Raw genomic sequence first — 23,026 nt, forward strand, 5'->3', positions numbered from 1 at the left:
TGATGCGTTCACACATTGTCCTTAAGAATTTATCTACCTAATGTACAAAACTCCTAGCTAAGAATAAAAGTAGATAATTGGTCCTCAACATAGTGAATGTAACAAAGTAGATAATTGGTCCTTTTAAAAAAAGTAGATAACTGGTAACCGATGTCTATTTATAGCTCATAAAATGATCGCTTAATGATAGAATCAAGTGATTTACCTAAAGAATAAAATATACTAATGAGATCTTGCTAGTACCAACCGACATTTGCAATCCGAAACTGAATAATCTGCTACACACCAAATTCGACACTTCAAAATAGTTGGAATTGAGATCACATTAACCAACTATGATTTTGGTCGGAAGGGGATATTTTTTTTTTTCCGAATCCAACCAAAACCGACCATTCTCCACTCCTAGCTAAGAAGCAAGTAATTTAAGTTAAACTAATCATATTAAAGACCGTTAGGTCATGATTCGCAGCTGAAACTGCATTGAAATTCAATGAAGAACCATGTCAATGCAAAGTAGTTGATTGAGAAACAATTGAATACATAAAACACAAGAAATAAGAAAAATAAATGGCAACAACACACACGGAATTTGGTCACCCAGTTCGGAGATGAACTTCAAACATTTCGACGACATGAATGATCCACTGTGATATAAGAAAATTACACGACTGAGAAACCATGCACAAATGCACTTTCTCTGGATTTTCTCTCTTCTCTAATTGTTATAAACTTCACTCTCAAAGTATTTAGAATGAATAATGAATTGCTCTCAAGTTCCTCTCACACATTTCCCTCTCCTAAGGTTTTATAGAGTCTCTAACCCAAATACAAATAAGTTAAAATTAGTTAAAACTTAATGAGAAATGTTAACGAGTGCCCCATGATTTAATTAGTAAGTTTTTTATGAAAAGTTATGTATTGAGTGTATTGAAAATTGTAATAGTTGACTTTTTTAAAAAATCATGCTAAATTTGGTATGTTTAAAGAGTGCCCCCAGGAACACTCGTTAACAAGACCCAAGCTTAATAGAACAAAATTAACTCTCAAAACAAATTAACAAAACTGTCCTTCACAAAACGTTCTGAATTTATAAGATTTAAAAGTTAAACCTACAAACTTAATTTAAACCATTCATCAACAAAGACTAATTTAATAAATAGATCGTGATGGTATGTATGGAAGACTAATTTGTGTATTTACTCAAATTAAAAAATGAAGCATTTAAAAACCAAAAAAAAAAAATAAAAAATGAAGCATTTATTGTGTATTTACTCAAATTAAAAAATGAAGCATTTATTTTTCTTAATACAGTAATAACAAAAACAAATTGGTCAACAATTGTGAGTGAACACAACACAATAATCACACTCTCCTCAAATCTTGTTAACATGGGACCCTAAAATTTAGGCGTGATCATAGTTTAGTTTGTCTCTCTAAAACTTTACCCTTTTAAATCAGTTTCATTTCATAAGTTCAGTTCTACTAACTCATTAATAATCAAATCTTAACCAAAGTTTTAATCTTTTCACAAACCCCATCAGATCTCAATCTCACCATGTCAAAATCCATCAATTTCCTTCTAACCCTTTTCTTATTACTCACTTTCAACAACGTTGTTACACAATGTTCTGAAGTTGATGAGTTTGATGAACTATTAGCATTAGACGATGAATTAGAGCGAGAAAAGGATCATGATGGTGTGAAATCTTCTGAAGCAGAGGTTTTAACCAAAGCACAAAGGATTGTTCATGAACTCAACAATGAAAACACAGAGAGAATTATTAATGGGTATGAGTTTGTTCTTGTTCTTGGTTATGCACCTTGGTGTTCAAGAAGTGCTGAACTTATGCCTCATTTTGCTGAAGCTGCTAATTCTTTGAAAGATTTTGGAAATTCTCTTGTTTTGGCTAAGGTGGATGGTGATAGGTTTACTAAAGCTGCTTCTTTTCTTGGGATTAAAGGCTACCCTACTTTGCTGCTTTTTGTTAATGGGACTTCTCAACCTTATTCTGGCGGTTTCACTGCGTAAGAACTCTCACTTTGCTTTACTCAACTTGTTGTGTTTGTGTATTGATCATTGCTTTCAATTCTACATTATTTATTCCCATGGTTTCTATTACTACTAGTATGTGCTTGATGTTAGTTTATTTATTTATTTTTATTAGAATTTTTTGGTTTGCTTGACGCGATAGGATGAGAAATGACTAGTTGGGGTAGTACTTATAGTAAAAAATATGGTGGTAACTAGGCTTAGATGATTTGGGCATGTAAAGAGAAGAACTATGGATTTTGTAGTTATGAGAGTAGATCAGATGGAGAGTAATCAAATCAGTAGAGGCAGAGGAAGACCAAGACAAACTATAAGAGAAACTATTAAGAAGGATCGAGATTAATGAGTTGGATATGGATAGATAGGATATATGATATAGATAGAAAATTATGTGGCGTTTGATCCATGTAGTGGACCCAACTTAGTGGGATAAGGCTTGGTTGTTGTTGTTTTCATGATGCCCTTGTTATCAAAATTTTAAATTGCTGTGGTGTTCGATTCTCGATATTGTGTAGTATTGCAATCAAAACTTTGCTGATGTCGCTTCTTGAATTGTGGACCTCAAGGCACTGATAAATGTTGCACTATTTATCAAATAAATTGCCTGAATGTTTATATGTTGAGGTGTTTTTGTAAGGAGCCTGTTTTTTGGTATATCGAAAGAATTCCCAATACTGAGCAGATTTGAATAAACAAGAGAATGATTCTAACTGGAATAAAGATATAAAGATTGATCAAAGAAATTGAGAAAAGAAAAAATCTTTAAATATCTTTCTCGTACTAACAGTTGAATGGGAAATAGGATTGAAAGAGAAGATACACAAGGTTTATAATGAAGAAGACAACCTTGCACTCAAGGCTACCTCAAGGGAGCACTCTCCCCTCACTAGAGCATTCTCTAGTTTACAACTTTCAAACAATAATTCCTAATCATCCTAACGGGAGGTTAGTCCTATTTATAGGCCATAGGATTAATAGCTATTAAAACAGAAAGTTTAACAAACTTAACAACTAACTAACCCCTAATTAACTTCTTAACTCCAATCCTGACAAACTCTCCTTTATTCTAAGTCCTAACAGTTTCTATGATGCACCTTGATGTCGAAGGAGTGCTTTCAATTCTACATTTGTTATTATTACCATGGTTTCTAGTTTCTACTACTAGTATGCGTGTGCTCAGTGTTGGTTATGTATTCTAGAGACTTGTTAATGGTACATTGATTTGTTTTCATGATGCCCTTGTTACCAAATTTTAAATTCTTGCCGCGTTGCGATTCTTAATAGTGTGGAGAATTGCAGTCAAAATGTGGCTGATGCAGTCTTAATTGTTGTTGTTATGCGGTTATTGAGATATCAAAAACCTCGATGTTTATGTCCTGAATTGTGGTTGCGGACCTTGTTTTGAAACCCTACTTGTTATTTGAAACGATGAACTCAAGGCACCGATAAGTGTTGAACTATTTATCAAATAAATTGCCTTTAGTAACTTGGAATGTTTATATAGGTATTTTTGTAACACACTTTTTTATGCGTCCAAGGAGTGCTTTCAGTTGTACATTTTTTATCACTGTTTTCTGCTACTAGTATGTGCTTGGTGTTGGTTTATGTACTATAGAGACTTGCTTATTGTACATTGATTTGTTTTCATGATGCCTTGTTATCAAAGTTTTAAATCGTGGTCACATTGTGTCTTTGATACTGTGGATAATTGTAGTCAAAATGTGGCTGATGCAACCTTAATCCTTGTCGCGGTGTGGTTCTAGAGACATCAAAAACCTGGATGTCCACCACCCTGGTTCATGGTTGCAGACGTTGTTTTGTAACCCTACCTGTTATCCCAAATGATGACCTCAATGCACCGATAAATGTTGAACTATTTAGAAATATATGTAAACAATCTATACGTCAAGATCGAGTTATTACATGAAATTAGAACACACTTACTTGTAAACGATGATTACCGGATTCGCCGAGATTTGAGACAAGACTCTTCCTTTACCTTTCACATGCTCCGGACTTAGGGTTTTCAATGGGGCAAACCGCTAATGAGCAGAATAGTCAGAGTGATGGCAAAGGGGACCTAGCCTCTCTATTTATAACCGTGCAACCCTAGGCACCACCCATCATGGGCCTAGTGTTTGGGCCTACACTATGTTTCTACACAAATCAGATTAAGTGCCCAAAAGCCCATTATCTATTGATCACTTTTATTAGGGCCTAAGCATCATCAAATGGATCACAACATCAGTCCGTTTTTATTAAAACCAAAACCAACAATTGATTGCAGCCCACAAATTATTAGAAGAAATTCTAACATTCTCCCACTTGGGCAAAATCAATTGTGTATTTAAAATAAAAATAATGAAAAATAAAATAAAAATATTTTTGAAAACGACTCTCGGACTGATAACAAACTTCCTAACGTGGCCACTACATGATCCCATGATGCAACACTTAATAAAGACTCCGTCCAACTAAGAACTGAATGATATCGAATCATGGCGGTAGTTATATCCTTAATTGATACAACACCTTCCATGGTTACAAATATCACCAATTCCGTCGACTAGTCATTTGTGTAGAGTGTAGCAAGAAATGATATGTCTACGTGATCATCGACCATACTATCATTTTCATTGTCGATCCTCAATTTCTCTCAATGCCTTAAAGCCAGAGAATTTATGTGATTTCTCTCAAATGCTTAAAGCCAAAGAAATTATGTGATTTCTCTCAAATGCTTTAAAGCCAAAGAAATTATGTGATTTCCCTCAAATGCTTAAAGCCAAAGAAATTGTGTGATTTCTCTCAAATGCCTAAAAGCCAGAGAAATTATGCGGTCCACGGAAAACCACATTGCCTCAGCTCCAAAATAGTGTCAATCACCGGCATAGTGATCCCAACGACACTAAGCTCTAATTTTCACACATAATACATCAGCTCCAAAATAATGTTAACAGCCGGCATAAAGATCCTGTCAACATTGAGCTCAAATTTTTCACATGTAATGCCTCAACTCCAAAATAGTGTCGATCACCGGCATAGTGATCCCTTCAACACTGAGCTATAATTTTTTCACATTTGATATTTGATATATACAAGAATTCATCTCATCATCAATAATTAAATTGAATGGAAATTCACATCAATATATCAAAGAAAATAAGTGAAAGAAAAATTCATCATCAAAAAATTAATAATATAAAATTCAAACTCCCACTAACCAAATGCATCAAAAGAATTCACAGTATTCATGTTATTCAAAATGACTCTTGAAAACAATGAACCTAAGTCATTTGGTTAAAAGAACAATTAATGTCAAGGTTAGGAAGCCAATGAATGTAATAAATAATTCATTACCATAAATTATAGGAGTTGGGAGCCACTAATTTCATTTTCGACAATTTCAAAGGGTTCAAAAATGCTAGTTGTAACCTTTGGTTTTAGTAAGTTTGCTTCTAATGCAATCCACACAAGTACCTGGATCATCAAACTTTAAGAAAGGTAGAATATTTACTTTGATTAATTTCTCAGCCCTTTCCCCAATAAATATGATCCAAGTGTTTATGTCATAAAGTAAAGGATGTCTTCCTCAACATTAGACCTAATAGCAACAAAAGTTTTGACAATGAAAGACGAAGCAAGGTTATGTGAAATCAAAGACAACTTAAATAAACTATTAACAAAAGATCCAGGGAGTCATGAACCATCTACTAGAGACAATTTATATAGATGAACAAAGGATGAAGCAAGGTTATGTGAGTTTAAACTCAAACTTAGTTTTCTACCTCCAAGAGTAAAACTAAAACAAATTTGCTCCAACAAGGTAACACAAACAAGTTTCATCCTAAATGAAGGTTACGTGAAAGATATTTTTCAAAACAAGTTCAAAACTAGAATGTTAAATTATGGTGACATCTCCCACTGACTTCAAAATTACTCCTAGATATTAATTTGAAATTAAGTTGACATCTCCCACTGACTTCACAATTACTCCTAAATTACAACATTGTCAGATTTTTACGTCCAATAACTTTTCATTGACACATGGAGACCATTATGGTCAGATACTTTAACTTGTGAGTCATCTCCCACTTACCAAAAGGTTATTTCAGTTCAGACATGTTCTCCTAGAGATAACTCCAGATCTTACTTCCATTTCTTACGGTTTGACTCGGTTAAGATCTCAATGGAAGTAAAACAATCATTCATTGATAAGGAAAAAAATGAATGAATTAAAATATGTCATAAGACAAGATATAGCTTAAAATAAACAAGCTATTATAACGAGGCCAATATAATTATACAATCACCTTTGGGCAGAATGCACAAACTAAGGTTGAAACCCAAGCCAAAACCTCAATTGAGTTAATCAATGAGGATACATTGAACTTGGGAAATTGTCACCTTTGGGCAGACAAATTCATTGGTTCAACATATACTCCAATAACTCCATCTTATATAAGTTAATCAATGAGCATGCATAATAAAAGCATAACAATTATCCATTGAGGAAATATACGAGACAAAACATGAATGCATCAAAATATATCTTTTGACAAGATATAGCTCAAAATAAACAAGCTATCACGATGAGGCCAATATAATTGTACAATCACCTTTGGGCAGAATGTACAAACTAAGGTTATAACCCCAGTCAAAACCTCAGGTAAGTTAATCAACGAGCATGTATTGAATTCAGAAATTTGTCACCTTTGGGCAGGCAAATTCCTTAGTTCAAAACATTCTCCAATAACTTATCCCAAATAAATTTTTAATTGTAAAATGCAATAACCACCTTTGGGCAGGAAACTACATGTTACAATTAAAAACATTCCTCAAACTACAAAAGGAAATTTCATCAATCAATCAATAGAGGCGGTCCCACTTTGGTGGTAACGACCTATATCAACGCAAGAAATTCTTTTTGCATAGGAATCAATTACTCTTGTCAAAATATGACACAGAAAAAATATGCATCATTTAAATGCATCTAGACTGGTCAATATCGTTTCAATTTGCATTCATCATAATTTTGTTTGATACAATGCGGTAGAATAGTACGTTAAAAGCACATAGAAGAAAATCAAGATATCATTATCTGTTATCCTTTTGGAAGAGTACTATTACCGCTAAACTCATAATCTCATTAACAAGTAATGATTTAAATCAATTATCTACGCAGCGGAAATATATGAGACTTGAATTTTACCACAATTGAGGATAAAAGACAAAAGAGTCACAAAAAAATATTTAATAAAAGACTATAATATCCTCAATGTAAGTCTCCATAATAAACAAAAGAGTATTTTTCAACAAAGGATATTTGTTTCTCATTTATAGATAATTGATGACATGTAAGATTCTCCCACTTGATAGAGAATGATAGTTGGATTATCAATCCAAGATTTTTAAAACATTCAAACAAATATTCAACTATATTCTCTATCACACAATGGTTATGTCAATTAATATTACACCAATAGGATATGCCCATCCCCTATAAAATAAGGGAACATGTGTAATCAAATTCAATAAAAGAATTTAAATTAATTAAATCATGGCTAACCTCGAAAAGTGTAATCAATTCTCCTTGTAGAGTCATTAAGCTTCGATGACTTAAAGTTCCGCACAATTTGGCATATTGTCATCTCAATTGGTTCATAATTCAACAACAAACCAGTATAACAAAAGAAAGACTCCAATAATATATCAATACAATACAAGGATAATAGTTTTCAATTGCCTTCAGAATTGCTCAAAAATTAACTTTTATGATATTCCACAAGCGAGCATACCAATAAGAACAAGGCAATATAGAATTTATACAAAATAAATTCATATACATTGGTATTTGATGATATTGACAAAATTGAGTCTAAAGTAATTTCACAATTACAACACTTTAATAGAATAATTCACTTCTATAAAAGAGAATTTCACAAATAATATTTTAAACTCATCCATGGGAATATATATCTCACAAAAAAAAAAAGATTTTACATATTTCACAAAATAAAATTTATTCCCATAAATAAAAATGTGAAAACAATGTTTGGAAATTATTTCCAATCAAATCAATCCACCAAAATCAAATCAAATCCTTTTGAAAATGCAAAATTTGATCCATAAAATATTAATCATGGTGTTTTCTTCCGGATTTGAGATAAAATAAAATTATGCATGATGGAATATTCATATAATAATCATGCCAATATTTATTCACATTAGATGCACATGCACAATGAATCACAACATGTGAAATTTGTTTCAAAAATCGCAAACCTTATGGCAACAGAAACAAATATAACATCAATTTTTAGTGACAAAAACAACATCAAAAGGAGTGGCACAAAAATACATGGTCTTAATTTGAACATGACTACTCAAAATTGTCTCTGAATCCACACATGCAATTGTAATTCAATCATGATAAACATATTTTTAAAGCAACTTCAATCTATGCATAAACCAATCTCAAATCCACTCAAATAATAGAATAGAAACTATAGTCATATATAAAGGAAACTATCCATAAACTTAACAGAAGAAGGAGCCACACAAAATTGGATCAATTTACCAAATTCACACATATTAATACATCTATGACACATATAAAAATAATAATAATAATAATAATTGAGCAAACAATTATTTAACTCAAACAATCTTTGATACAGATTAATGAAATTTACCAAAATTCCACAAAAAAAAATAATCAAAACTCTTGTTCAAGTAGCTTTATTTTGATTAAAAATTGTTTGTGAGATAAACAAAGATCAAACACATACAACAATAGAAAATATTTAATTTCCCTTTCAGCCATATAATTTTGAAAATTGAAACAATTTCAATGATTCAAATTGAATATTAACAAACAAATCTTTCAATTCAAAACTTCAAACTGAATGCTTAAAACAAGAACAAATTCTTGAGAACAAAGTTGAACGTTATAAACAAACATGCAAATTCACCGTGAAGTACATACCATATATATAAATATATCAGCCAAAAAAAAAAATACCAAGGTTGAAAAGAATATCAAATTCCAAGATATGGCAACGATATTAGAGAAAAATGAGCCAAAGTGAAAAGATTTGATTCTAAATCTTTAGAAACAAATCACTCAAAATTAATCGATATCCATATTCACTTTAAGAACTTGAATTCAATTGTATGATGAGAAACATATCTTTTCCGATCCATAATGTAAAATAAATTAATATCCAAAAGGATATCACTTTAATAGCATATGATTCAATCAATTCATGCCAAAATATGATAAATTCTGTCCAAATTAAAACAAAAACAAAAAATCATAGCATGAAATTGAAAATCAATATCACATAGTGGTTCACAAGAATTCCAAAAGCTACGAGAGCATATGAAAAGGAAACTCATGAAAAGATGAATAGAAGGTGCACCCATTCATATTGAGTCAACACCTAACAGTCTTACAATGAAATCCAGTTTGATAATTCAAACATCCTTTGATTAACTGCGGTGTATATGATGCACAAGTTTTTTTTTTTTTTTTTGTCTATAATTGAATACAAATATGTCTATGAGCGACATATATATTCATAAATTCAACAAAACAAAATTTAAAAAAGGCAATCACCGTGTAATTATAGTCCCCTCAAAGAACAATGGTGACTAACAAAATATTCGGGGAGTTAAAAGCTTTCTAAATTTTTGTTTTCTGTACAGTTGAATACAAAATATGGATTTAGAAAATTAGCATATATGATTTGAATGAAACTAAAACTGAGTTGGCACACAATTTCAACAACTTTAACTTGAAATTGAATTAAATAAAATTTTGATGCCGTAAAAGCTGAATTCTTAATTTATAGCAATCCAAAAATAAAATTAGAGAAAGGGTATGAATTCAGCTTAAAAATACAGTTTGGGACAACAACGATTTGTCAAGAACACAACAATACGGTATAACAGAGGCCTAGGAACGGCGATTGTAATCCCAAATCAAATTTAAAACAAATTTTGATACAACTCAATAGAGATAAATTGCGATTTGCAGCACAAGGCTTATATTAATTTAAATATGTGATGCAGTCTACAAATATCAAACGTTAGGGTTCTAAATCATATAATAATAGGCTCTGATACCACATGTAAACAATCTATACGTCAAGATCGAGTTATTACATGAAATTAGAACACACTTACTTGTAAACGATGATTACCGGATTCGCCGAGATTTGAGACAAGACTCTTCCTTTACCTTTCACATGCTCCGGACTTAGGGTTTTCAATGGGGCAAACCGCTAATGAGCAGAATAGTCAGAGTGATGGCAAAGGGGACCTAGCCTCTCTATTTATAACCGTGCAACCCTAGGCACCACCCATCATGGGCCTAGTGTTTGGGCCTACACTATGTTTCTACACAAATCAGATTAAGTGCCCAAAAGCCCATTATCTATTGATCACTTTTATTAGGGCCTAAGCATCATCAAATGGATCACAACATCAGTCCGTTTTTATTAAAACCAAAACCAACAATTGATTGCAGCCCACAAATTATTAGAAGAAATTCTAACAATATATTGCTTGAATCACCTAAAATGTTTATATGTTGAGGAGTTTTGTGATTGTTCCAGGGATGATATAGTTATATGGGCAAGAAAAAGGACCGGTACGCCTGTTATTCGGATAAGTACAGAGAAAGCAGCAGAGGAATTTCTGAAAAAGTATCACACTTTTCTCATTGGACGCTTTGATAAATTTGAGGTAAGTAAAATCATCTCATAATGTATTCGAGAGGTACCATGTCGACATGAGGTTCACATGATTGGGAGTTGTGGTGTTGATCAATTAACAAAATAGTTTCATTATTCTGGATTTGGTACTGTGGTATTATATCATGTTTGTATTAAAATATGCCAGGGCCCTGGATATGAAGAATTTGTGAGTGCTGCAAAGTCCGATAATGAAACCCAGTTCGTTGAAGTGAGTAAGGTAGAGCTTGCCCAAGTTCTTTATCCAGATATCAAGCCTACTGGTAATTTTCTCGGGATCGTTAAGAGCGAACCTGAAAGATATACCGCATATGGTGAGTCTGTGATTTGTTTCTATCCATATGCTCAATTCGTTCTAGTATTTGACATTAAAAGATAAAAGTAAAACAGATACTGAAATCACTTACAGTGTTCGTAACTTTAAAAGATAAAGTAAAACAGATGCTCAATGCATTCTAATGCATTATATTTATGCAAATCAGAACTATGTGAAAACTTAAAAGAACTACCTTGAAATTCCTGTTTTTTCTATTAACTTGAGCTGGGTAATAAATTCGCATTTATCAATTTCATTTTAGTTAATCAGTTAAAATTTTACCAAATTTTGTTTATGCTCGCCATATTTTTTTTTTCCTTTCACTTGTTTTTCTCCAAACATCGACACCAAGTACTGAGGTCATGGCAAAACTTTATTGGCTATGCAGATGGAGCTTTCACATTGGATAAAATAATGGAGTTTTTGAGCTACAACAAATTTCCATTAGTTACACAACTCACTGAAATGAATTCTGTCAGAGTCTACTCAAGCCCAGTCAAGCATCAGGTCACTATTATTTCCAAGTTTTATTTATAATTGGATATTCAATGGTGTACAGTTCTGTTCATATTCTGTCTCTTGCGTGTTTTTGCCACATGTTGATTGCCCCTGGATGCTTTGCTGTTGATAACTTAAAACTTATTTGATCATTTATGTTTCCGTTCTAGCTTAAGAATAACCAATGTTAATTGTCTGTTATTCCCTAGGTTTTTGTCTTTGCGAACATTGATGACTTCAAGAATCTTCTTGATCCACTTCAAGAAGTAGCAAGAACTTTCAAGTCGAAGGTAATTACTTTGATCTGTATTTGGGGTCTCGAAACCGTTATGCAATTTCCTGGTCTAAATTTTTCCTTCAAATGCAGATAATGTTTATATATGTGGATATTAACGACGAGAACCTTGCAAAGCCCTTCCTGACAATGTTTGGACTTGAAGAATCAACAAATACTGTGGTTAGTTTTCAAGTTAATAACAATTACTTGTTTATCAATCTAGATAATTGTGGAAACTTATACAAATTATTTCTTGGTGTGCCAAATAGGTAGCTGCATTTGATAATGGAATGAGCTCAAAATTTCTATTGGAGTCAAAACCAACACGAAGCAATATTGAAGTATTATCTTCTGTTCATATTAATTACTCTTTTGAGTGTCACCTGCTGAAGGAAACTAATTAATGTTAACTTGGAATTCTGCAGGAGTTTTGCAGTAAACTTGTGCAAGGTTCTTTGTTGACTTACTTCAAGTCGCAGCCAATACCTGATAATGTGAGAACCGTATGACATTTTTCTGCATGATTTTCCTATGCATCCAAGGTGTCTGTCCTACTATAGTGTTCGACATTTCAAGAACATCAGTTGGGCAGTCAGTGTCGTATGCAGTCCTTTATAAGCCTTTCAATTTAAGTGAATAAATTGATTTATACGTAAAATGTGTCACATTTATTCTTTTATACATATAGTTGGTTAATTAGTTATCTATAATAATATAATAGAGCAATAAAAGTGATTTCGAAGTTATATATTTTGTTCTGAAACTTAATTCAAGGTCGTCTTCAATATTAATAATGATAATGGCATTCCAACTTGCAGACTGAAGCTAGTGTTCAAGTTATTGTTGGGAAAACATTTGATGAAGAAATTTTGAACAGCAAGAAGGATGTGGTTTTAGAGGTTTGTGAAGTTTTATCTCTTCTATATCTCTTTTATGTGTGTCGTGTTCATACTTATTTAAAGAGGGAAGGGGAAAATGTCATCATCATTGAAGAACTCGTCGTTTTCTGAAAGTTGCCGCTTTGCACCAATTTTTTTATGGATAAAATGATGCACTTGACCCAAGCAATGACACATGTGTCCAAATTCTGTCATATATTAGTTTGGAGTGGAGATTTCACTATTTCACAGAATTCAATAAGAGCTACTACGCGATAGAGACCCTGTCATATTGCTTATCTGCTTATGCCTTGGTTGATTTTAACTCGCGGCTCGTGAATCATTACGTAAAACAGGTATTCACACCTTGGTGTTTCAACTGTGAGGACACAAGCAAGCAAGTAGAGAAGTTGGCAAAACACTACAAAAGTTCGAGTAATTTAATATTTGCAAAGATAGATGCTTCAGCAAATGAACATCCAAAACTGCAAGTAAGTGTTATTACAAAGAAGTTGTCTCGTCTTTTTTTATTTAATGGTAAACAAAACACTGAATAATATTCATCACTAATATGATCAAAATTTATGTTTACTGAAGGTTAATTTTACCTTTCCTAATTTTTCAGGTGAATGACTTTCCCACACTTTTACTTTACAAAGCAAATGATAAGACAAATCCGGTAATTACTCAATGGCACCCTGATTTTGGTGATATAATTTTCGTTTACAAAATTACCTCGCTTCTATAACGAAACGCTTTTTTAATGCAGATCAAGCTTTCTACGAAATCTTGTTTGAAAGAATTGGCTGCATCCATCAACAAACACGTTAAAGTCAAGGATCAAGTCGCCAAAGATGAGCTATAGAACAAATCAATGTTTTGGGATAAAAGTAGTTAACCTTTAGAAAGGAAACATTATGGAAAAATATATATTAGGATGCCTTGCTTGAGCATTTTCAAACTTTCTTCAGTTTCCCCCTCTTTTTTGGGTGATCCAGATGTAATTTAGATTGTTATCAGAGTTAGCTCACTGCAAAATGGCAAAAAGCTTGAGCAGTGATGAACCGGTGCACTGGTTAACATTTTTCAATTCAAATCTCATAGAAAACCACCCCTATAAGATACAAGCATTATGATGGCACATTCACTGTACTTGTATGTACTGATAATGATTTCCCTTGTCTCAACAACTAAATGAAATATAAACGATGTTTATTTTTTTACCAACTTTTCCTATCCATTTTCTCCTGAAATAAGCTGTTGTAAAGTCATGCATATCTTTTTTTTCAAGGCACGTAACTTCTAAAATGGATGGTTCCATTTTTAGGTATATTACATCACCCCAATTGCAAAAGGAGTCCCATTTTTTCATACCTAATTCTCTATCTCATTTTATCACATCTCATTTTCATACCTAATTCTCTATCTCATTTTATCACATCTCATTACTTGTTTGTTTTACTAGACTTAAAGAGTGAAATCTTTAACGTGAGTGTAACATCTCATAGTGTTGTATATGTGAGAGTGAGACATACAAGTAAAATGTGAAACTCGTTATTTTTAATTATACATGCAACTGCACGTAGATAACAAGCTCCATCAAATCAAAACAGGTGCAATAATTAATAAATACACGAGATGCATGCTACACTGATGCTCTTACTCACCAAAAAGTCAATATTTTCCCAAAAATATCTATTATTGGGTTTCTCTTGCCGACAATTTACTTTTAATACATTTTTAATGTCTTTTTTTTTATTAACGTGAATTACATAAAAGTATTTTTGATAAATTAAGCCCGTTTAAAATTTTACAAGATTAATTAAAACTTTATTCAGTGATAAAAATGTCAACAAAATATTATAAAGTAATATACTTTTTGATTAAAAAAAGTAATACTAATACATATATATGGGCAAAAGCAAAAAACTTGAAATTCTGAGAATATATTTACTAATGAAAAATAAGGGGGTAACATTAAGTAAACAAACAGGAGAACATCTAAGCCACTAGAGAGATACAAGAAGGACAAGTTGTCCCAGGCTTTTCATTGCTGAAAATGCAGAATGTAGCACCAATTTGAAGGATGCAGTATTTTGGCACCAATCTTGCATGTGAAGCTGACTATTCAAAGAACTCTTATCAACATTCACAGCCTGTTGACCTCTGTTGCCGTCCACCGCCACCGACATCAATTGTTTCTGGCATGTATCTGTCATAATCAACAACCAGGATCAAACAAAATATCTATGGAAGTATTCCAACCATCCTCCTCAAAGAGAATCACTTGAAACTAGCTAGTGCTCCAATTGAAATAGCAAGTTATACATTCATTCATAGCGGTGAAAGAAATGAAAAACAAATCAAAGTTGTGAATCAAAGCGACTCTATATTAAAATAAGATTGCATCTTTTTCTTTCTCCCCCTACCATCTTTAATATTCTAAATCCTACCAACACAACTTTTTTTTTTTGAAAGAGCAAAACTTCTTAAATGGTCCACAGTTAACAATGCGCATAAAAAACACTAAAATTTACGAAAACTCACAATTCTTCTTCAGGTTCATTCTTGAGAGCATTTTTGGTAATACACTCAAAAGCAGCCTCAACATTAAAACCCTCCTTTGCAGAGGTCTCAAAGTATGGTATATTCCCCTTGGAAGCACACCATGCCTTTGCTTTCTTCTCAGAAACCTGAAACAGAAGCAACAAATGCAGACATGTAGAATTAACCCCCCCGTGAGCATATGGTAAATCAGACCCTCTCAAGAGGAAGAAAGTCTATCAACTACATATGATGGAATTCTGAAAAATAATTTGAGGAGATAAATAACTTACAACTCGGCTATTTCCACCATCAACATCTACTTTGTTTCCCAACACCACAAATGGGAAGTTTTCAGGATCAGATGGACTAGCCTAAAAATCAAATCAATTAGGTGTGATATTAATCACCGCCCTTCAGAAATTGTGTTAAGATCTTAAGAAGCCAAAGAATAAAAATCACCTGAATAAGGAACTCTTCTCGCCAGTGGTTAAGGTTTTCAAAAGATTTCATGACATTTACATCATAAACAAGGACACAGCAATCTGCACCTCGGTAGAAAGCCACACCAAGACTTTGAAACCTCTCCTGACCAGCAGTATCCCAGATCTGCATGTACACAACGAGAACATCTTTATTTTAGATATATACAATTAAAAGATTCTCTTAAATCAATGCAATTTGTGAGCAATCAAAAACATTTGATCTCCCTTTCATATTACATACATAATTAGGAAAGCAGATCCATTTAATCAATACAATGGTCTACAAAAAACTTAAGCATCGATCTTTTTATCCAGGAAAAAGAAACATGAATTTAACCCAACCATGTCATCATATCTCAAGTACAGTAGAAAGTACTCAGTAGAAAAGTCACATACTGACAGCATATATATCAAAAAACAAAGTGTCATGGTAAAATATGCCTAGATATGTATCTAGGAAGTATCCTTCAATTATTTATTTATTGTTCATGAGATTCTTGAGCAATATGTTTGGGATATCTCTTCAATGTGATTTGGATACTGCTCCAAAAACATGCCCAATAGCTTCTTAAACCTTGTTTTTCATCATGTAGTGAGAGGAACAAAATGGATTCCAAAAGTGCACAGGATTAAATTTGCATGCATTCCAACATTTGACTTTTGTCTAAGAAAGATAAAGGATATACTAAATGAGAGACAAGAATGTCAAACATTGGTAAATATTTACATGACCCACTTGAAGATGGTGGTGAACTTCATGAACAGGTAGTTTTGTTGCTTGCAGAACCAAAGTTAGAAGATGCTTTTGTGACTAGTGTGAACAAGGTAGATGAAAATGACACAGTTACTATTAGATTGTAAATTGTAGTTTATACCCAAAAAAACAGGGTAGATGAAAATGACACAATTACTATCAGCTTTTAAATAGGACTGGTGAAGTGGTGATGGTCTTAGTGATATTCTGACATCAATTTGGGAAAAACAAATTTGTGCTACATGTTAAATGTTAATAGGGAAAAGAATATATTTTGACATTGAGAATGGAAAAAAGAAGTATGGTATACAAATCTATGAGTCTGTGCTTCTTTCGTTACGGGCACAACTACACTGTCGTAAATTGTAATCGGCATCAACTAATTCGGTTACATATTGATTAGATATTTTAACGTCTTTACAAACGTTATGCATTTATTTGTAATGTGTATGTATGCAATAAATTCATGTTAACTTAATTGAACATATCGTGTATCTCGAGCGTTTAAAATTTTTCCCGTATATGTGTTGTCTCGTCGACGTGCAATATTAAGTGTATGACCTTGGTAGGAAGCTCAATTGGTTAACTAAGGAACACCGAAGGAAGGAGATATAAGCAGGAGGTCTAGGTTTCGTTTCCTAGAAACTAACATAACCGCTAACTTACTAACATTTGTCTATAAAAAAAAAAAAGTAAAAATGATTTAGATTAAATACCTGCAATGTGAACAACCTGTCTTCAACTTGAACTTCCTTGGTAAGGAAATCAGCACCAATGGTAGCCTTATACTGATTACTAAACTTTCGATTCACATACTGATTCATGAGTGATGTTTTGCCAACCCTGCCAAACAAATAAAAATAAAAAAAAAAACCGAATCGAATCGAACATTAATTTAATCTAATAAATCTATTCGACCCTTTAACATGTGATAGTTGAAATTGAAAAGGAAAAGGAAAAGGAGAAGGAGAAGAATATATATTATATACCCACTATCACCGAGGATGATGACTTTCAATAACATGCGGCGGCGAGAATGAGAAGCCATGGATTGGAATTGAAACTGTGTGTGTGTGTTTTGTGATATGAGCGAGTCAGAAGACAGGTGGATGAAGAACAACAATTACAAAATTATTAATTAATAATAATAATCATTGCAACCCAACAATTACAACACGACTCTCCTCTTCTCTCGTGTTACACGATACCTCTTTCATTCTCAAAAATTTAAACTAATATCTATAGTTTTTTATGACTTATTATGATCAACTTTTTCCCTAAAAATAAATACATTATTCAATTATTTCAATAAAAAAAATATATATTTTACTTATTTTCATATGGCTTCAAATATAAATCATTTGTATTGGTGATCAAACAAACATTTCTCTTTTTAAATGAGGTAAAAAAATTATGAATAAAATGAATTTATTTAAAAGAAAAAACTATTTTCTTTCATCAAAATAAAATTTAATTTGAATATTTTTTAATGATAAAATGTAAAAAATACGTACAGTGCTTAGAAACAATAAAATGATGTGTTTTGTTATGAAATAATATTTTCTAATATGTGAATGTATTGTAGAAGTTTTCTTCATAAAAATATAAAGGGTTAAATATGTTTTTGGTCCCTATAAAATGGCGACTTTCTAAGTTTAGTCCTTACTTAATTTTAATAGCTTTTTTAATCCCTACAAAAAAAAATTTACTTATAATTTTAGTCCCTGCTAAAATAAATTTTGTTTAATTATCCTTAAACTCTTAAATTTTTTAACGATTCTTTTTATTCAAGTTTAGAACACTATGAAAGGTTCATTTACTAAAATCTATAATTTTTTAACATGAAATAAATTAAATATGAATTTTTTAAAACGACAAAAGTTTAAGATATAAGTAACAAAAATATGGACGCAGAAATCAAATTTTTGCGAGATTTTTTTCGGAGGACCTTTTAATAACGTTTTTAACACGCCTGTAAAAAATTGTTGAAAAACTTAAGAGTTTAAGCATAAATTAAACAAATTTGGATTGAGTAAGGACTAATATTGAGTACAGAATTTTTTTGTAGGGATTAAAAATGCTATTAAAATTAAGTAAGGACTAAACTTACAAGGTCGCAATTTTGTAGGGACCAAAAACATAATTAACCCAAATATAAATATTATTTCTTAATCAAAATGATGTTTCTTTTACAACATCATACTCTATTTCAATTGAGGAAAATAGTTTCATAATAAAATAAATACATTATTTAATTATTTCAATAATTTTTTTTGAAGAATTCAATAAAAAAAAGTATATAAACTCGTATTTCTTTACCTCACATAAATGCTTTTTTTTGGGTCTAAAAAGACAGTTTCCTTCACATTCTTCAAATATATCGTGATAATTTATTTTTAATGAGCATTAGTTTAGTATGTAATATGTATATGTCGGGGATAGTTTGATACAAATTCACTGCCTGGGGTTCCAATCCCACGTTTCACATTTTTTAATCGAAAGTGTCTAAATCTAAGAAAATTATCTACGTTTTGTCTCTGCGAAAACATTTCTCAACTCCAAAAGAGAAGAAATAACTCTTACCCAACATATCATTCTTACACCCAACCAATTAAAATCAAACACCTCATTAAAATAATAAAAGGAATTTTTGTTCAAAAAAATAATAAAAGGAATTAATATCAAAAAAAATTCTCATTATTTTTAATATTTCTCTATCCTTTTTCCACTTTATTCAACCGACAAGAACCACCCACCACCATTTATGTTTCCATTTCCTTAATTAAAATCACACTTTTTTTTAAAGTTAATAACATGTGTCATATTTTTATTGGTTGTGTACAAGTATGATGTATTGGGTGAGAGTTCATGCAAGAATAACTCCACAAAAATATGTTGTCTGTTTTTCTTCGAGTGCGCTTATACTTGATAGGTCACAAGCATTACAACACCACAATTCATATATATTCTTCCTCCACAATGGTTTCAAAATGTGATGCAATGAACAACAATGGTGATGAGGTGTTCGAGTTAGGTGTGCTAAAAAGAGATGATAACTGTGTTCTTCTTGGCCACGGATAACTGAATACAGAAGAATATTACCATAGACCATTAACTAATAGCATAAAAAGTGACCTGCGTAAAAAGTGACCTTGTTTCTAAAATGTGTTACGCCGTCAAAACAATCATTCGTTACAAAGACATAATTTATCAATGACCAGTTTGACGCTTAAGTGTTAGTTTCGTTAGTTAACTCCAAGACAAAATCGCTAATCGATTTGGGAGTAACACATAAATAGGAACAAATGTTTGAACGAACTTGATCAATTTGTCATCCAATCAACCAACAATAATTACAGAAGCAGTAGGCAAATCAGGGTGAGAGCTTATAAACAACATATCAATGAGATGTAAAGATATAAACAAAAAATGTTTGAACACACAGCCTAGTGGAATAATTGCACAAAATTCTTTTGGAAAGCTCATTCAAAGAAGTTCACCGACCTAATTCAATAACACATCCTCCTAACTGTACATATTGTATTAAATAACACTTGTCTACACAAATAGAGAGGATATGAGAACAAAATTGCATACGCTTTATATGAACTAATCCAAAGAGTTTGACATTTGCTAACTCAATGAAATACAGAGCAAGTAGGAAGGCTCTGTTAGTGTTAGTAACCAAAAAGTTAATAAAAAAAGTTTACAACTTGGTTTGCAGGCAGTGACTCGAATTTCTTATTGTTGATTTATGTGTCCTACACTCAAAATTCAGATGAAGGTATTGTGCGTATAGATTTATATGACAAACCAGTAATAATATTAAAAATTTAAAAGCCAATCAACATATCTGAATGTAACAGTCAACAGACCCATTTAAAATGAAGCAAACCCAAATTCGAATATTGAAAAAATAGCAAATACAGAACTACCGATTTCAGAGGACCACCCATAGTGGAAGAAGGTCGGCAATAATAAAGGCCATGGAACAGCCTTCCTTCACAAATTGGCCAAAGCAGGATACAGAAAATCAGCCAATGAAATGGCTGCTATTTCATTGCAGTCATATACACAAGCCATAATATACTAAAAGAGCGAATAAGATCACTAAATTCATAGCCTAGATTCAGAAAAAGCTATTTTGTTCTTATAATCAGGAAATTTGTTTGCTTTTCATATCAGATCAAGAATGAAGATAAATGCTCTAATGGTATACACTGTATCAAGTGTACAAAACTGAATGTGCATGTAAATGGGATACAAAACTGAATGTGCCACACTGTATCCATGTTATAGAATCAAACCACAAAACTCAAACTACCTTTACAGAACAAAGATTATCTTACTGGAGATATTATCATAATGGTAGTATTTAATTTACTAAACAACCATTTAAATCCAAACTAGTAATGCCACACAACCGAACCGATTGAACAATGAAATAGTTTTATAATCATCATATTGAAATATAACCAAAGTACAAAACCAATGAGGCAGTGAAAACAATAGTTCAAAAAACCTTGCCCCAATCACAAACAACAAACTAATTCTATAAATAAACTCAGTACCCAACAAAACAACAATGGTCAAAATGCTTAAGCAGACGCAGCTCCCTTCTTCCTAGGTGCAGCTTCAGTTCCTGTATTAAAAAAAACCACAACATATCAATGATTAAGGATCTAAACTGAATCTTAAGAAACTAAATCGAACATATTAAGCTAGAAAAAGATTAATTACCCTCTCTAAAACCGCTCTTGAATCGGCGAGGAACGTTGCGCAAGTACCTCATCCTACCAGTTCCAGTAGTCTTTCTACGGATTGCCTTTTCACTCCAGTTATCTAAAATCAATAATCAAAATGAATTAATTAATAAAGCAAACATACATAAACCCTAATTACAAATCAAATTAACAATAGATTAAGACTAATTACATTTCCTAACACGAGCAGCTGGGTAAGCACAAGCAGAGCATCTACTCTTCTGGAGATGGAAACTGCGGCGGCCACACCTGACACAGAGTGTGTGAGTCTTGTTCCTTCTCTTACCGAAACTTCCAGTTCCCTTACCCTGCAATTCATTCACATAAACGTATTAATCTAAACATAACCAGCATATACGAAATCGTATAGATTGATGATAGATGAAGGAGGAAGGAGATGTTACCATTGTAGATGCAAAGCCGATTCCAAAACCCTAGAGAAGGAAACTGATTATTGTGTATTTATATGTTGGTTCATTGGAAATGGTTTTGGTTATTATGGTGCAAGCCCATGTTTAGTTGTTTTGGGCCCTATAAATAAAACAAAAGTTTGTCTGAGACTTTTTCTCTTCCCACCCTCCATTTGTTTCGCACGTTCTTCAAATCTTCATTTTGCTGGATTAAAATGTGAAGTCTTTTTTTTTTTTCTCTCTTTTTGGATTTTTTTTTTATAGAATCCAAGATTGTTCGAGAATTTTTTTTGACATTAAATCGCATTTACGTCAAAGCAACAACAAACATAATTCAATTACAATAATTTCAACAACATAATACAACAATGTAAAGGGATTCGACAATAATAGTTTTAGCAACATAATTAAACACAACAAAACTATTGATGATACAAACTAATTTCTTCTTCAGGTTTATCTATGTGCACCCTAGTTTCTTCATATGTCCTATATCGAATAAAACTTTTTTGAATAACATGAACATATCTCACTAAGGAAGTGTCTATAACTCAATCGGCCCCTTCGAATTCGAATTATACTGACTAAATATAAAGAACATGATTCTCTTGTCGTCCTTTTTTTTAGTTTCACCGGGATGAATCGGACGCGCCTATCTAAATGATCGACGGATGACGATATTCAGTATTGCCTATCATTCTGTGTAATCATGGTTACAACCATTAATTTGATCAAGTTGATACTTTAAAGCACCGAGTGTAACATCAACATGAATCTCAGACAAATTGAGTTTCCCGTTGTTGTAATAAGCTACAACTAAGTTGGTATTTCCACTAGTAAGTATTAATGGCTCTGTGGTGTGGATTGTAAATTAACCAACACACACCAATTTGTAGAGAGAAATAATTTAGAGATGGGGACGTGAATCGTATATTTTAGCCACATCAATTCTAAAATATGTTCTTCATTTGTATTACCACAAATCTATTCCAATTCTAAAATTGCCATGAACTTTCATACAAACTTATATTTGATGGCTAAGTCACCCTTACATGTGGAGATCCTCAACAAAATTGCCCCATTAAGGGTTTGTGTGGGAACTTTTTCCTATACGAGGAAAATGACAAAGAAGAAAATTCTCACAGAGGAAGTCTCAACATGAGGATTCACGTCTTTAAGATTAAGAGTAACACAACACATCCTTTCATAAATGGACAAATGTGTTAGAAATACGATCTTTTTGGTCATTTTGTCATTATTATTTTAAGGGTTAAATCAATTTTTGGTATTTTTAA

The 23,026-nt window shown here is 32.2% G+C and overlaps 3 protein-coding genes across 3 annotated transcripts; 1 reads left to right on the plus strand and 2 right to left on the minus strand.

Annotated features, from left to right (window-relative positions):
* The first annotated feature begins 1,333 nt into the window (after positions 1-1,333).
* Positions 1,334-14,002, plus strand: PDIL1-6 (PDI-like 1-6). Its single transcript, XM_085747287.1, has 12 exons — positions 1,334-2,025; positions 10,669-10,798; positions 10,955-11,120; positions 11,511-11,629; positions 11,830-11,910; positions 11,988-12,077; positions 12,167-12,238; positions 12,323-12,391; positions 12,716-12,796; positions 13,132-13,266; positions 13,401-13,454; positions 13,545-14,002. Exons 1-12 carry the CDS (start codon positions 1,556-1,558, stop codon positions 13,638-13,640), a joined length of 1,563 nt encoding a protein of 520 aa, XP_085603413.1. The 5' UTR covers positions 1,334-1,555; the 3' UTR covers positions 13,641-14,002.
* Positions 14,003-14,583: 581 nt separating this feature from the next.
* On the minus strand, positions 14,584-17,811 carry LOC146951330 (ras-related protein Rab7-like). Its single transcript, XM_085747288.1, has 6 exons — positions 17,548-17,811; positions 17,275-17,401; positions 15,782-15,928; positions 15,613-15,693; positions 15,323-15,468; positions 14,584-14,987 (listed from the first exon to the last, which is right to left on the minus strand). Exons 1-6 carry the CDS (start codon positions 17,604-17,606, stop codon positions 14,918-14,920), a joined length of 630 nt encoding a protein of 209 aa, XP_085603414.1. The 5' UTR covers positions 17,607-17,811; the 3' UTR covers positions 14,584-14,917.
* Positions 17,812-20,990: 3,179 nt separating this feature from the next.
* On the minus strand, positions 20,991-21,757 carry LOC146951331 (large ribosomal subunit protein eL37x-like). The gene is made up of 4 exons (XM_085747289.1): positions 21,726-21,757; positions 21,494-21,629; positions 21,299-21,400; positions 20,991-21,200 (listed from the first exon to the last, which is right to left on the minus strand). The coding sequence occupies exons 1-4, from the start codon at positions 21,726-21,728 to the stop codon at positions 21,157-21,159; spliced, it is 285 nt and encodes a 94-aa protein (XP_085603415.1). The 5' UTR covers positions 21,729-21,757; the 3' UTR covers positions 20,991-21,156.
* Between the last annotated feature and the right edge of the window lie 1,269 nt (positions 21,758-23,026).

The sequence above is a fragment of the Medicago sativa genome, chromosome 2 (assembly GCF_051527215.1).
Source record: "Medicago sativa cultivar Bolivia chromosome 2, Bolivia_mono, whole genome shotgun sequence".
Lineage (NCBI taxonomy): Eukaryota > Viridiplantae > Streptophyta > Magnoliopsida > Fabales > Fabaceae > Medicago > Medicago sativa.